The sequence below is a fragment of the Felis catus genome, chromosome C1 (assembly GCF_018350175.1).
Source record: "Felis catus isolate Fca126 chromosome C1, F.catus_Fca126_mat1.0, whole genome shotgun sequence".
Lineage (NCBI taxonomy): Eukaryota > Metazoa > Chordata > Mammalia > Carnivora > Felidae > Felis > Felis catus.
The window spans coordinates 217847471-217861908 of NC_058375.1; the positions used below are offsets into that span (position 1 = coordinate 217847471).

The 14438-nt window shown below is 48.7% G+C and overlaps 1 protein-coding gene across 4 annotated transcripts; it reads left to right on the top strand.

Annotated features, from left to right (window-relative positions):
* The first annotated feature begins 246 nt into the window (after positions 1 to 246).
* Positions 247 to 14066, top strand: COPS8 (COP9 signalosome subunit 8). Of its 4 annotated transcripts, none has more exons than XM_023259851.2 (8): positions 253 to 425; positions 1487 to 1557; positions 2880 to 2928; positions 4133 to 4265; positions 8785 to 8892; positions 10875 to 10937; positions 12124 to 12171; positions 13091 to 14066. In XM_023259851.2, the coding sequence occupies exons 1-8, from the start codon at positions 348 to 350 to the stop codon at positions 13168 to 13170; spliced, it is 630 nt and encodes a 209-aa protein (XP_023115619.1). In that variant the 5' UTR covers positions 253 to 347; the 3' UTR covers positions 13171 to 14066. The 4 variants fall into 4 exon arrangements, with proteins under 4 accessions (XP_023115621.1, XP_023115619.1, XP_023115622.1 ...); XM_023259854.2 differs by lacking the exon at positions 253 to 425 and adding an exon at positions 508 to 665; XM_045034670.1 differs by lacking the exon at positions 253 to 425 and adding an exon at positions 1300 to 1331.
* Positions 14067 to 14438: the final 372 nt, after the last annotated feature.

The window sequence follows — 14438 nt, forward strand, 5'->3', positions numbered from 1 at the left end:
TCCCCAGGCGCGGCTGGCGCCTCGAAGTACGCATGCGCGTCAGGCCGCCCCGCGGAGACGCCGAGCGGTCCCCGAACCTGCGCGCACCCCTCCCTTCCCGGTCTGGCCGCGCGCTCGGGAAGCGGCTTCGCCGGGCCGGTCCTCCAGAGCAGCGAGAGCGCCGGCCAGAGCGGCGGCGAGCCTGCCCCGCCGCAGCGGCGGCCGACGACGCGCCGGAACCGACGGCGCACCTGCGCCTGGGCGCTCGGCGGCGTCGGCGGCTCGGTACGTCATCGCGGGCGCGACGGCCCGAGGGACTGTCTGGGGTCTGCTTTCGGGAAGGTGCCGCGGCGGGACCTGCCGGGAAGATGCCAGTGGCGGTGATGGCGGACAGTGCCTTTAGTTTCAAAAAGTTGCTGGATCAGTGCGAGAACCAGGAGCTCGAGGTAGCCGGTCGCGTCGCGCTGGGAGAAGCCGCGGGGTGTTCCGCGGCCCCGGGGCGGTGCCGGTCTCCAGGGTAACGGGGCCCGCGGGGCTCGCGGCGGGCGTGGGAGCCGCGCGTGGGGAGCTCGGGACGCCGGGGCCTGCTCCGAAGGCTGCGTCTCCCCGAACGGGTCCCGGTCTCCCCGAACGCGTCCCCGTCTCCCCGAACGCGCCCGGAGCTTGTGGTGGTTCGTCTTCAGCTAGTGAGCCCGTGAACCCTGTGCATCTTCGCTCCTGACATCCTTCAGGATGCTTCTTGTGTGAACGGGACCAGGCATCTTTCCTCCCCGGGTGGTGGGAGGCGAGGGAGTGTGGATTTCATTAAAGACATTTGTGAGCAAGCGTACACAGACCAAAGAAGAAGTAACCTTTTTATTAACTCAGAAAGCCCTTAGTCTCATAACGTTATCACCTAAGTTGACTGTTCTGCCTTCAGTAGGATTGTTGGAAGTTCGGTCATGCAGATATGCAGATGTTAAAGTTCATTGAGCCCCCCCCCCCCCCGTCACTGAAAAAGCATGTATCACATTAGAATAAAAAGTTAACTAACCAAAGGATACAACAGCCAGAAGCAGCAGCTCACTAGTAGACACTTAATATGTTTGCTGAATGCATTAAATTTGAAGGCAGAGAGGAATGTCTTTGCAGCTCAGCTGTGATTTTTTTGTTGTTATGTAGCCGTTCAACGTATTTGATACAATGGGTGGTGGAATCCTAGTGCTTTAGGGTTCTCTTGGAATTGGAAACGTTTGTTTCTTTTAAGAGTAACACCATATAAGAATGTGAGAACTGGGAAAGGGATCCCGTTTCAAATACAGAGGCTCAGAAGGAGATAAATCACAGCTGATGGCAGATCTAAACCTAACACTGTGGGTTTTAGTGCTCCGTACCTTCTCTAAAGCTCTTTCTACGTCTGTAGTACTAAGTATCAAAAAATAGGCTTACTTTTTAGGTTACTGTTAATAAAATACTTTTTTTAAAAAAGTGTAAGTGTAAATAAGGTTTTCCATTTTTGGCATTTTAGGCTCCTGGAGGAATTGCTACACCCCCAGTGTATGGTCAGCTCTTGGCTTTATATCTGCTCCATAATGACATGTAAGTACCTTCTACCTGAAGCTAAGAGCAGCCACGTCCCCAGGAGTTACAGAAATTATTCTTGCGTTGAAGAAGCATCATTAAAATATAAGGCGCAAGAAGCTTTATCTTTAATTGTATTACTTAATACACTTATTTCATATAATGAATCATGATTTAAACTATGATTAGGCCGAGTTGTTTTAAAATATACTTGTTTTACAAGTGCGTATATTCTCAGCACCTGGGTGGCTCAGTCGATTGTGTGTCTGACTTCAGCTCAGGTCATGATCTCATGACTCATAGGTTCGAGCCCCGCATCGGGCTCGGTGCTGACAGCTCGGAGCCTGGAGCCCGCTTCCGATTCCGTGTCTCTCTCTCTCTCTCTCTGCTCCACCCTGGCTCATGCTCTGTCTCTCTCTCTGTCTCAAAAAAAAAAAAGTCAAAAAAAATATACATATATTCTCTAAAAAACATTCTAATTTGTTATGAGAAACTACAGTGTCTGTAAATTCCTTTAATTCTGTTGTCCTTTTTCGTCTTTAATAAAACTTTCTTAAGATCTCTGTTTACTTCATTTTGCACGTCACCCATAGACCAAGAGAAACCAAAAGGGAAGATTGAGAAAGCCAAGAGGTTTCTTGAAAGGTGTCCTTTTTTCGTTATTCTTAATTCATGTTTATCGAAGAAAAGTCGGAAAGCATAGCGTACAGAAGGAGTCCCTTCTAGTGCTACGAGCCGTTGATGATTTCTATTTAAGTGTTGTTTTAAATTCTATTAAAGCTGGTTTCGTATCTCTTAGAAAACTCACCTGAGATTTCTATGACCCGTACACTGTGTAACTGTTGGTTTCGCTTTGTAATCCTGTCATCATACGTGTGTTGTGGTTCAGGTTTCCACACTCTTAAAAACCACCTCGAAGTGTTGGTGGCTCTGTGCCCACTGGTGAGAGGAGGGCTCGTGGGGAGCACCGTGCACCGTGTTCGTTGTCAGGACGTTCCAGAGCCTTGAAAGTATAGATACTTGTTTATTTTTGTGTGTGTATACCTTATCTACTTAAGTGTTCGTGTGTTTGGTGCACGTTGCCTTAATTTGAGACCCAGATCGTTCATAAAAAATGCACCAAAAATGGCAGAAGGTTACTTTGGTAAAAATATTTCATTTCTTTTTTGCCTGGAAAGCTGCTCTTCCTTCCCCTGGACAAATTTATATAAAAGTCAATTTCATTCTGTCTAATACAGAGTACTTTTAAGTCTATTTCTGTGTGTTTGCAGTGAGATCTAGAATATTGAACATTTATTGAGATCATTCTTTTTGTTCTTTCTTGGGGGGATGTAAATTAGGAATAATGCAAGATATCTTTGGAAAAGGATACCACCTGCTATAAAATCGGTAAGTATTCTTTAGCATATGCTACTATTTGAATGTGGTAACATTCGTTTAAATGGCAACCTTTTAAAGCTTTTAAGGTTTCTGTTTTCTTTCCTGTGTGGTTCACAGGAGTAGTTACTAAAGTGGTGTTAAAGTTTGAGAACAGATCTACAAAGTCCTCTAATCAGAAATTTGAATTTCCCTTGGATGGTATAGAAACCGGTACTTAGCTTCTGATCACATTTATTGAGACATCTTATAAGTGTCACTTTGCCTGGCAAACAGCTGAGACATTTTAGATGAAGGTTTGGTTTGGATTTTTTTTTCCCTTTTGTAACTGATTTATGCAGTTTCCCGTGATGGTATTTCTTTGAAATTGGTGTTGTTGACAAGAATATTCTAAAAATGATTTTCACAGCATTGAAATCTTTTGCTAGTTAGCGTTTTAGATTTCTTAGTTTCGATGGGAGATTAGAGGAAGTCGCCTCTTAAAAGTTTCTTCCAAAGTGAAATGAAATACATTTTTAACTTCATGGGATTCACTGTTTCCAGCATAAATGTGAATTGAGTTTTTTAAATAGTCACAGAATGTGACCAAGAATTCACCCGAATTCTTTTATTCACTATTGATATTCAGCAGAAATTCATTTTAGTGTTTCTACCCTCTTTTTCTTCTCCAGAGATTCTATTAAGTAAGATTGGATTGTTTGTCCAGCTTCATTGACTTAAAGTAATTGTAAATGACACTCATAGTTTCAGTGATGTTAGTGAGAATTCTGTCCTGGGAGAGGCTACAGTGTATGACATCTTAGATTGGCAGTCTTTATTATTAGCAATTTTGTTATACTTATATCCAAAAAATACATATATATATTTTACATGCACACGTATATTAATATGCTCTATCATGTATATTACGTATGTGTATATATGAGGTAACAAATATATTTTTGAAAATGATGTGTAAGAAAATTAATTACCAGACTTAGTTCTGAAGTATTTTTAGATCATTTCAGGTTTTAATTTTCTATTATAATAGAAATTTGTATAAACCACACAGATAGATTTTACCTTACTGTCCACAGCATTTAAAATCCTTTTTGACGGTGATTGGGCTGAAGAAATCATTATACCTCTTAAAAGAAATGTTGAATTATGTTTTAAGATACAGTTGCTGGTAAATCTGCAGACTGAATATTCTCAAAGGCAGTAATATTTATTGCAGGCGAACTCTGAACTTGGGGGAATTTGGTCAGTAGGACAGAGAATCTGGCAGAGAGATTTCCCTGGGATCTATTCGACCATCAACGCACACCAGTGGTCTGAGACAGTCCAGCCGATCATGGAAGCACTTAGAGGTAGTGTTTCTTTGTGATTAAAAATTAAATTAAGCCTGTTTTCTAAGTGCTGTAATGTTGAAGTCAGTCAGTTTTTTTTTAAAAAAAAAATAGATCTAATTTAAAAAGAAAAAAAAAGTTACTTTCTGCTAGGTGAGTGGGGCAGCTTTCAAAATTCTTTTGGAAGGATTTGCTGTAACCACGTGTCTTCATTTGGTCTTGCTTGAAATTCTATTGGCGGCCAAGGGATTCGTTCGCTGTCTCTTTAATTTAATTCTAAATTGAAAGTGCTCTTGTCAGTAGGAAGATTTTTGCTACGAAAATGAAATCTTAGAACACTCTAAGAAGCCCAAGCTGTGGGGTGGTTAAGGTCTTAAACCCCAGGTGTTTGAAAGTGGATACGATGCTTTGGAGGTTGTCGACCTCAGCCTTTGGTAGGGTTTGTCTTCAGCTTCTGGGTTTGTAATTCAGCACTTCAGTACATAGATGCTCAAATGGTTTTCAATTGCTTTGAAAGATTACAAGTCCGTGTGACATGGCACTGATCCTACGATGCAACTGGACCCTGCCTGTCTGTTCTCCCACCCCGGACACCTGACCGTCTGTCCCAGTCTTGCTGGTTCACTCTTACAGATTCACACAGCGATCTCTTAATGCGGTTACCTGGTTTCTGTAGTAAACACCTGCCTCCGCTCCCTGCCTGCCTTCTCTGGAGGGGTCAGCGAGCAGGGGTTTTGAATAACTAACTGCCCATCCCTCTGTCAAGGGATAGCGCCTTCTCAGGGGAGCAGGAGGTGAAGGTTGCTTCTGAGACAGACCTGATTTCTCTTGGAACGGCGAAGCCGCATCAGCGTAAAACAGAACAAGGTCAGGGATCGCACAGGAGGCGCTTCCTTTAAATATGAAGGAAGTGAGCAGGACCGCGGGCCCGCAGGTGGGAGGGAGGCATGCGGTACGAGGTCGCCCAGGGACAGCAGGGGCAGGTTCGGATGCTCCCACAGGGAAACCGCCTCAGCTTCTTCGTGTGAGTCCGGAGGAGGCCTCGGTGTGGCAGTGGACTTTCTCGGAGGATCTGGCTCAGTCTTAGGGCCGCGGTGTGAGGGCCCAGGCCGCGTGCCGTGTCCCCACGGTCTGCGGCGGGTTCCTTGGCGGGACCAGGGCTCGGCTGTCCTGTCGCATCAGGCAGACATCCCCCCGTGCCTGCGTTGGGTGTACGGTGTTTCTTCCTGGTGCCGCCTCTGCCCCCGGCCCACTGCATTAAGTAGGCCTTGAAGGCGTCCGGCAGGCCCCTGTGAGGCTGTGTAGCAGAACGTGGTGGGGGGGGTTGGAGTCTGCAGCCCTAGTTCTGGAGTTCAGGTCTCGGTGCCGTCACTCGAGTGACCCCTCAGTACCTTATTTTTCTCATTTGTAAAGCAGGATCATAAATAGTACTTGCCTTGGGGGGTCATAGGTGAATTAATATGTGTAAACACCTAAGTATACTTACTTAACACGGATAAGCAGTCTTGTGTTCACCCGCAATATTTTTGGACCTATCCTAAGAATTTTACAAATCCCCAGGTTCACGAACGGTACTGGATTTGCCTTCATAAAATGCAGCCTGGTGAAGGAAGTCTCTTCACAGATTTGAATTACTGCTGAATTTAATATTTTGCATTTTAATGTGTTACAAGCTTTCTGTTTTCTGGATTGTTCTAAGAACAGTGACTTTCTCCAATCTCTCCCTTTTCTGTTCTGAGTTAGTCACAGTCTTAGAAGGTTGAAAAGCATTTAACTAAAGACAAGCTAGTGAAGGAGCTGGCCTTCTAGTTTTTTAATGGCAACCAGCGGCCGGTGAAGCACCCAGGGGCTCCCTGTGGGCCCTTCCTCCACGGGGCCCAGAGGGAGAGAGCGAGGGACCCACACTCCTGGAGCCACAGGAAAGGGGCTGCCCCCGGGAGCTGTGGCTCCGCCAGAGCGAGGCCGGGAGGGCGCGCAGGACACGCATTCACCGGACCCGTGACCCATCCGCGAGCAGGCCGTGCGGGTCCCCTGGGCCGTGGTGTCCAGCCCCCCCCCCCATCCCCCGGAATGGAAGGGCAGAGGTGGATTAGGAAGTGTGGGACCGCTAGCCCAGCCTCTCTCCGTGTCCAGCGCTAGCTGTTGGCGGGTGGCGGTAGATAATGCACACTAGTAGGTGCCGTCCACACGACAGGATGAGCGCTCTGTCAGCGTCTCCCCAGGGCTTCCTCCCGTGCTGAACGGCCGCAGGCATTAGGTGCTGGCTCTGTTTATATTCCACCTTCTCACGTGTGGTTCTAATGCCCGCCCACAGGAGCCGACACATTTCCCAGGTCTTAAGGGTGGCACGGTGACCAGTGGCCCTGGGTGAAAGCAGCCCGAGGTGTGTGGCCTCTGACCGACCCTGTGGGACCCCGCCAGGCTTTTCGCTTCCTCTGCCAGCCCGCGCCCTCTGTGCTGCCCTCCCCTTTGCCAGGCCTGCCTCAGTTTCTCTCCTCTCCGGCTCTCTCCCACACCATTCTTGTTCTCCTCCCCATCTTTCTCCGCTCAGTTCTAAGCATCTGACCAGGGGGCTTGAACTGAAGTTAATATTTTTAAAATATGGTCTGTTTGTTTACCAGGCGGGTATAATTTCTGGTGGACACTTGGATTTCTCTTTCTGTTGTTGCTTGTGGCAGCTCTCTTTTATTGAGTGCCTGTGGCCTTCAGTAGGGAAGGATCCTGCATCTCTGACGCGGGTTCAAGCCCGGCGTGCGGTCAGGTGCAGAGCCAGCCGGTAGGAGGAAGGAAGGAGCGGGCTGAAGGTGCCGGCGGAGGAGCACGCACGGGCTCAGGGGAGCGGAGAGGATGTCAGGCTCAGTGAGAGGTGGAGGAGCGCGATGGGTGTCGGCGGTTTTTAAGAAGTACGCGAGAACAGGGCCCAAGCCTGGGTCCCGGTGGTGGAGTCAACAGGCGTGTACTTAGCGCACCCTTAGAGAGGGTGGGCACTCCGGGGGCGGTGGAAAGATAAGAACGGCAGCCCTCCTCCTGTAGGAAGTTAGGGCATAATTGAGGTGATGGGAGCGTGGACGGGTGGGGTGAGCAGTGCTGTGCATTTAGAGAAGAGCAGAGATGGCCGTGAACCCGAGCGCTGCAGGCAGAGTTTGTAAACAGACCTAGGAGTCCGAGCGGAAACCACATGACAGCGTGAACCCAAAGGCCGAGACAAGAGAGGTGTGAGGCTCGTCTGGGAGCCGGGGGGTGAAGTGGAAGGGGTGTCTGAGCAGCTTGGTGCAGTCGTCGGGCGATGTCCCAGGAACGGAGAGGATGTCGCTGTGTCGTGGGGCCGTGAGGAACGTACGCCCCTGCCTGTTGAATGTGGACAGTAACACGCAGAGTATTTGTCCACACGCTGACCGCCAGGTGGGGGAGCCCTTGCGTTGCCGAGGCAGCCGTGGGTGGAAGCCAGGCTGGCCGGACCGCACCTCCTAACCTGCAACTGTCCACTCTTTTCTGCCTCATTTCTGAGACATGGAATGTGGGAATTGAAGCCTGGGGAGGTCCCACCCGTCACCTCCAGGGGGGCGGCGGGGGGGTGTTGCTGGAATTGTTGGCGGCCCCCCTGTTAGGCTCAGCCATTCAGGACTGGACCCTAGGATCTGAGCCCAAATTAAGTCAAGAGTTTAGAGCGGACTTGAAAGTTAGGAAGTGTCAAAGGACAAAACTTCAACTGAGCAAATCTGCAGAGCTAACTGGCATTTCTAAGCAGACCGTGTCGGGCCACATTCCACCTAGCAAGTAGAGGGGACTCGGAGGGCTCCGTACACAATGGTAGGAAGGAACTTGGGGCAGGGAAGGTGTTGGCAAAAGAAAAAGAAGGATTATTTCCTCAGGCCATCTTCCCTTAAGGGTAGAGCAGAGATGGAGAGGGTCCCTGTGGCAGATTAACTCTCCCGCGCCCATCAGAAAATCCCTGACTTACCGGTTAGGATTATTTCTAGCGGAGATTGAAGCCGTATCAGGTATTAAGTCCCGGTTTGTTGGCTTGGCGTTTGGGGCCTGTGGTTTTCTTTTGAACAGAAGAGTGCCGTAGTTATACGGTTTGTCTGAAATTCCTAGGTGTGATCCTGTAACAGAGACCCTCCTAAGAAAGGACAGCTAATTACTGAAGTAGATAATTTCTGCCCCATTCATTCCACTCTTAAGTTTTTAAGTGGGATTAAAAGAGGTTCAAAAAAATTGTATACCGAGTACATAAACATATTTAAATGAAGTTTTCTTGGAGTTTGGGTCTTCTATTTATTAACTTTTTCCTCCTGGGTCATTTTTACTGTCCTCTGAGAGAGATTTGCTGTCTAAGAGGAAGCACAAGAAGATGATTTGTTTATTCGGCAATACCTGAGCTCGTCTTACACACCAGGCGCGTGGATCTATAAGCGTAGAAACCTTTGGGTTGATGTAGTCTTGCTGATAAAGTTGGACAAGGACAGTGACGTAACTTAATTACTAAAAAAGCCAGTTCTCTTGGTTCACTGTGTGTTGCCCTCCACCCCCGCCGTAGATGCCACACGGAGAAGAGCCTTCGCCCTGGTCTCTCAAGCCTACACCTCCATCATCGCCGACGACTTTGCAGCCTTTGTGGGGCTCCCGGTGGAAGAGGCCGTGAAAGGTATGGGGCTTGCTGGTTACTTTCAGCAAAAGCGAAAGTGTAAGTTACTAGGGCAGGTATGCTTTTGAGATGTAGGTGGTGTTTGTCCTCTGGGAAGGCGATCTGGAACCCGCACGGTCCCACAGCCACAGAGGGGGCTTGGGCAGGAGGCGGCCTGGAGCCCCACCCCCAGGAGCCCTGCAGTGGCTCCGCGTGAGTGTCCACGTGGCCATGAGGGTAGGTCGTGCGGTTGTGTGTGGACCCATTTTGTGCGGCCGCTGTCACCACCTGATGAGTTAAAGAAACAACGTTTTAGTCCGCAGAACTTTTTGGATTTCCGGGTGTGGATGAGAGATTTCGTGTTCCTGCTCACTTTCAAAGCACTTTTTGCCAGAGGTAGTTAGTTTCACCTTAGAACGAGAGCTCTGCGAAGGACAACTTTGCCGTTGTTGGAAGCGGGCATTTGGCGGTGTCGGTGAGGTGTGCCGTCCTTGCACGTGGCCGCTCTAGCTCTTGCTGGGGGCCTCTTGGATGTTCCCGTGGCCACTTTTTACCCTGGTTCCCAGGGCCGGATCCCCGAATGTTTTCTGCTTTTAGTTCTAAGAGGTTCGATCAAAACCTGAGTTAACGGTGGGCCTGTGAACTGGCGATGTGTCCTCCCAGGCTGATGCCCGGGAAGGGAAGCTCGGAGCCACTGTGTGCTGAGCGTGGGAGGGGCGGGGGGAGGGGAGGTGTGGGAACAGAGTTACTGGAAGATGCTGTCCGAGGGTGAGGAGGAAGGCGCCCGACAGAGCCCCGCATCCACTCAGATCACATCAGTTCTCTCGAGCAGTGGGAAACGTTCACGGGATGTAAGAAAGTAAAGTTGCTTAAGTATGCCGGGAGAGTAGCATTATGTTAGTAATTCTGAGCTTAAACTCTGTAATTTCTTTAAATTATCTCTTTTCCTCTGAAAGTCAACATGTTGATATATGTATTTTTTTACGAAAATAATTTTAATTGCCCTCCCAACACACATTTGGAAACCCCTCCTCGCTGTCTCTCACCGGTACCTCCCCTCCCTTCCGGCCCCCAGACATGCTTTTGCATTTTCATTCCCCAGGTCATCCCCAGACCAGCTCCTCCCCTCGGTGGATCGCTGTAGAATGTTGTACACGGCCTGTAGCATTGTTTTCCCGTGATTGACATTTCTGAGTCTCCGGCCCAAACAGAAACTCCGTTGAGTCCACGGCTTGTTTCTAAATTTCCAAAGCCCGCCACAATTTGAGTCACATAGGAGGCAGCTTGATGAGAGCTGTTGTGGCAAATCATACTGTTACTTACTCACAAACGTTTGTTTCGACTTCTTGAAATTGATCCGTGGCTTATCACATAATAAAGAACATACATACCCCAGAGCCCAGATCTTAAGTGACTGCCTGAGTGTGAGTCCGGGTACCCTCCTTCCAGCCCCCTGCTAACCGTCTGGGCTGGGACGCGTCGGTGGAATTCAGACTTCATTTTCCACGTCAGTTAAGTGCGGCCCTGTGTCCCCCTGTGTAGAGTGATGTGATGGTTGCCTGCAGTGACCCCCGTGGAGCGGTGCCCTGTGGCCAGCACCGCGTATGAGCTGCTGTTTCCGTCGTTGGCAGCGTCTTTGTTATCATCGGTGCAGGGATGGCAGGCCGTCCCGTCTGTCCCCCTCAGGTCTGCTTTTAGTCACGCTGACTAGGTTCACGCTTGGAACACACACGTTACGGAAGATGGGTCATCTGTTAAGGGTTGTGTCAGTCTGACAGAGTAAGATGAGGTTGGATACAGGTTTAGAAATATTTAAAAAATAAGCTGACCGGAGAATGTTGTCTCTACCGCGCTTTTCTAGCAGAAATACACATTACAGGGTAAACTGCACTGGTCACACCTTCCCTACGAGTAATGTCACGGACAGATGGTGCATCTTAAATGTGAAATTGTGGGGGTTTCGTGGTCATTTCTTCATCTGTGTGTTAAATACGTGTTTTTAGGTATATTAGAACAAGGATGGCAAGCCGACTCCACCACAAGGATGGTTATGCCCAAAAAGCCAGGTAGGTGGGGCTCCTCATCCGTGGGTGCAGCTCAGGAAACTGCGCCAGGGTCTTAGGCGCTGGGTTTGGGTAATGTGATGGAAAGTTCTGGACTGACAAGGTGAAAGTGACTCGGATCAGTACAGATACAGACTGACAGACACTTGTGGTAGAAAGGATCTTAAAGATACCTCGTTTTACCTGAATTTTTGAACGTGTGTTTCTTGTATAAAAGACTATTTTATATGGGCTTTTTATAATCCTTATTACAACTTAATTTGCACTAGCGTTAACCTCCCATCCTTTTATTTATGGGGCCATTTCTTTCTTTTTCTTTTAATTTTTTTTTAATGTTTGTTTATTTTTGAGGGAGAGAGAGCGCACAAGTGGGGGAGGGGCAGAGGGGGGGGGACACAGAATCGGAAGCAGGCTCCACGCTCCAAGTTGTCGGCACAGAACTCACCACGGGCCTCGAACTCGTGAACTGTGAGATCGTGACCTGAGCCGAAGTCGAACGCTTAACTGACCAAGCGACCCAGGATGGGCTACTTCTGTGTTTATCCTTAATATCAAAACTGTTGCTTTTTTTAAGAAATATTTAAAAGTATTTAAGAAATATTTTCTCCTTGTACTGTAGACATGTAAACTCTTCTCCGATACGAGACTTTCAGTGGCTTCAGTGTTCACGAAATTAAGCTCTTTGGCTTTCTAAGGCTTAAATTATTTGACCTGGCCTCGCGGTCCCCGTCTGAATTGCAGTCCTGCAGTCTTCTTCTGAAGTGAGCCGTGCTCATTCCTGCTTGGAGGTCTCTCTTGTGCTTAGCAGGACTGGCCTTTTCTCCCACGTCTTTCGAGCCGGCCTTCATGCCCACATCCATACAGCCTTCTACTTCAACCCAAAGTTCCTTCCACCTGCTCTGAATTCCTGTTGTTTAGACATTGTTGACCTGACCGTAAAGAATTACTCAAATTTTGGTGGGTTCTGCCCCGTGAAGGTGCAGGAAGTGGTGAGACATGGTCCCAGCGAGTCTAGATGCTGGAGAAACCGCCATAATAAAAAAGACTCGTGTGATCGAATAGAGCATAATTGTTAACTCTGTTAGAGAAGAATTAAATGGCCATAAGTGCCATCGCATGCATTAAAAATGACCTGTTCTGTGTGAAAGTTCTTGCCGGCAACTTGTGTAAATTCAGTTGTTACTTTTAGTTGCAGGGGCCCTGGATGTTTCCTTCAACCGGTTTATTCCCCTATCAGGTATGTATCTTTTATGCTCATTTAAAACATGTTTCGTTGTTTCTTTTTTGTCGTGTGTATCTGTTTTTCTTAGCTCTAACCTTGTAAAGGAAGAGATTAAATTCTGCACTTGCTATTTATAATAACATATTTGGTTACAAGCAAGACCAGGTGGGTTCTCCTGTGTGGCTGACGTTGAGGCCATGGCACCTCCTGACCCGGCCACAGCGCCTCCTTGATGTCGCGTAGGGAAGCCGTGGTAGAGCTCCTCCCGAGCCCTTACTCGGATGGCATCCCTAGGCTGGCGTGCGCTGACTTAAAAGCTGGCACTAAACTCCTTGACGATGGGGTTCTTTGTGGGGCTTTTTTGTTCACTGACAGCCGAATATTCTAGAGCAGTGCCTGGCACACAGTGAGCCCTTGGTAATTATTCACCAGACTTGGTGTCACATGGGCCCGTGTCTTTCCAAGAAGAGCTGTGTTCTCTTAAGAGAGATGTGGTGGGGCGCCTGGGTGGCTCAGTCAGTTGGGCGACCGACTTCAGCTCAGGTCATGATCTCACGGTTTGTGAGTTTGAGCCCCACGTCGGGCTCTGTGCTGACAGTTCGGAGCCTGGAGCCTGCTTCGGATTCTGTGTCTCCCCCTCTGCCCCTCCCCTGCTCATACTCTGTGTCTCTCTGTCTCTCAGTAATAAACGTTAAAACATTTTATAAAGAAAAAGATGTTGCATGTTAACATGGGAAGTTCAACAAAGCCACACGTGCCTTTACTCCCAGTTTAGGAGAACCACTCCTGAGACTTGAGACTTCTTGGCTTATTTTTCAAAAATGTCCGAAATCAGTAACAAAGTTTCCGTTGGAGCCGTGGGTGGTGGGGCCAAGGCACTGTTCCTCGGGTGTCTGACCGTCTGCCTCTCTCTCTTTCTCCTTCGCGTGCGCAGAGCCCGCCCCAGTCCCGCCCATCCCCAACGAGCAGCAGTTGGCCAGACTGACCGACTACGTGGCTTTCCTCGAAAACTGACGTGTCATTCTGAGTTCAAGATCCACCTCCAGAATCCTGTATACTGACAAATAGAGAAAAGTAAAATTTTTATTTTCAACCTATTGGCTGGATTAGCACCTCGGCATTCCTTGCGGAGTATGTGATAAAATACATATATAAAGTATATATTATATATTTTGTCCTTAAACATTATGCTGAATAGTTGTTGAAACGATTCTTGTTTTGTAACATTTGACAATTTGGATGGAGCCCGTCAGTATTACGCAGTTTATATTTCCTGGTAACTCCTGAAACCCGGCCGCCCGGCTTCCCGTGGGACAGCACCTATCAGCCGTTTGTCCCTGCGCGGCACGCGGCACAGCCCCGTCCGTAGCGAGGGTTGACACTTAACAGCGACGCGCGTGGGAGCTGAGGAGCGGCCGGGGGTCCCGAGCCCCCCCGTCAGAGGACGTGCTCCCCTTCTCCCCAGCCCCGAGGACCACACCCCGAGTGCTGACGCGTGGCGGAGGAGGAAAGGCCGTGTCCTCAGCCAGCAGAGCGTGAGCTCCTGGGGGTGTCAGCACACCTGCTGCCCGCGCTGGAGGGCTCGCCGTGAAAACGCGACTATCGGAGACCTTCAGGAGCGCGAGCCGTCGTAGTCCTTTCTCGGGAAGGGGAGCGTAGGGCGAGAGGCGTTGTCCTGGCAAAGACGTTCTCACGACGAGTGATCCGCTTTGTGCCGCCAGCACCCTGCAGCCACGGTTGCTTGCACCCGTCCTTCGCTTCGAGTTCCGCCTTTTGGAGAAATACTGAACGAGTCTCTCAGTTTTTGCGCGATGGCCTCTGACTGTTTGGAGGTGTTTCGTGTGTCTTCAGGCTAACACCCCCCCTCCCCTTCATTTATTCTGCATTTGTTCAATAAATATTTAATTGAATTCAGCTGTGTCACCTGAGATCGTTTCTGGAAATTTCCCCATCCTGGTCTTTCTGTGGATACGTTCTGGTTTGTCACTGGCTCTCGAGATAGGAATTTCTTCGTTAAATACAAATGACCTATATGGTAGTGGGCACATCATTCATGTTTTCACCCGCTTTAAACCCATTTTTCAGTTACTGTTAACATTTATGGAAATACTTTTCAAATTAACGTTTTATTTAACTCAGATGTAGAAGTCATGTTAAAAACCGCCTTGTCTTACAGCTGCGGAAGTGGAAATTCAAGAAGCAGGAGGGTCGATAGCTGACCAGCGATGACTCCGTTTTTGAATTTGCCGGTATTGAGTGCACGTTGTCTCCGCGGGCCTTAT

What these genes read in the sequence shown, in the direction of transcription:
- COPS8 (XM_023259851.2), top strand. Translation starts at nt 348, where the DNA reads ATGCCAGTGGCGGTGATGGCGGACAGTGCCTTTAGTTTCAAAAAGTTG. An exon ending in TATCTGCTCCATAATGACAT is followed by an intron (nt 1,558 to 2,879) that starts GTAAGTACCTTC and finishes GATGTAAATTAG; the next exon opens with GAATAATGCAAGATATCTTT. An exon ending in CCGGTTTATTCCCCTATCAG is followed by an intron (nt 12,172 to 13,090) that starts GTATGTATCTTT and finishes TCGCGTGCGCAG; the next exon opens with AGCCCGCCCCAGTCCCGCCC.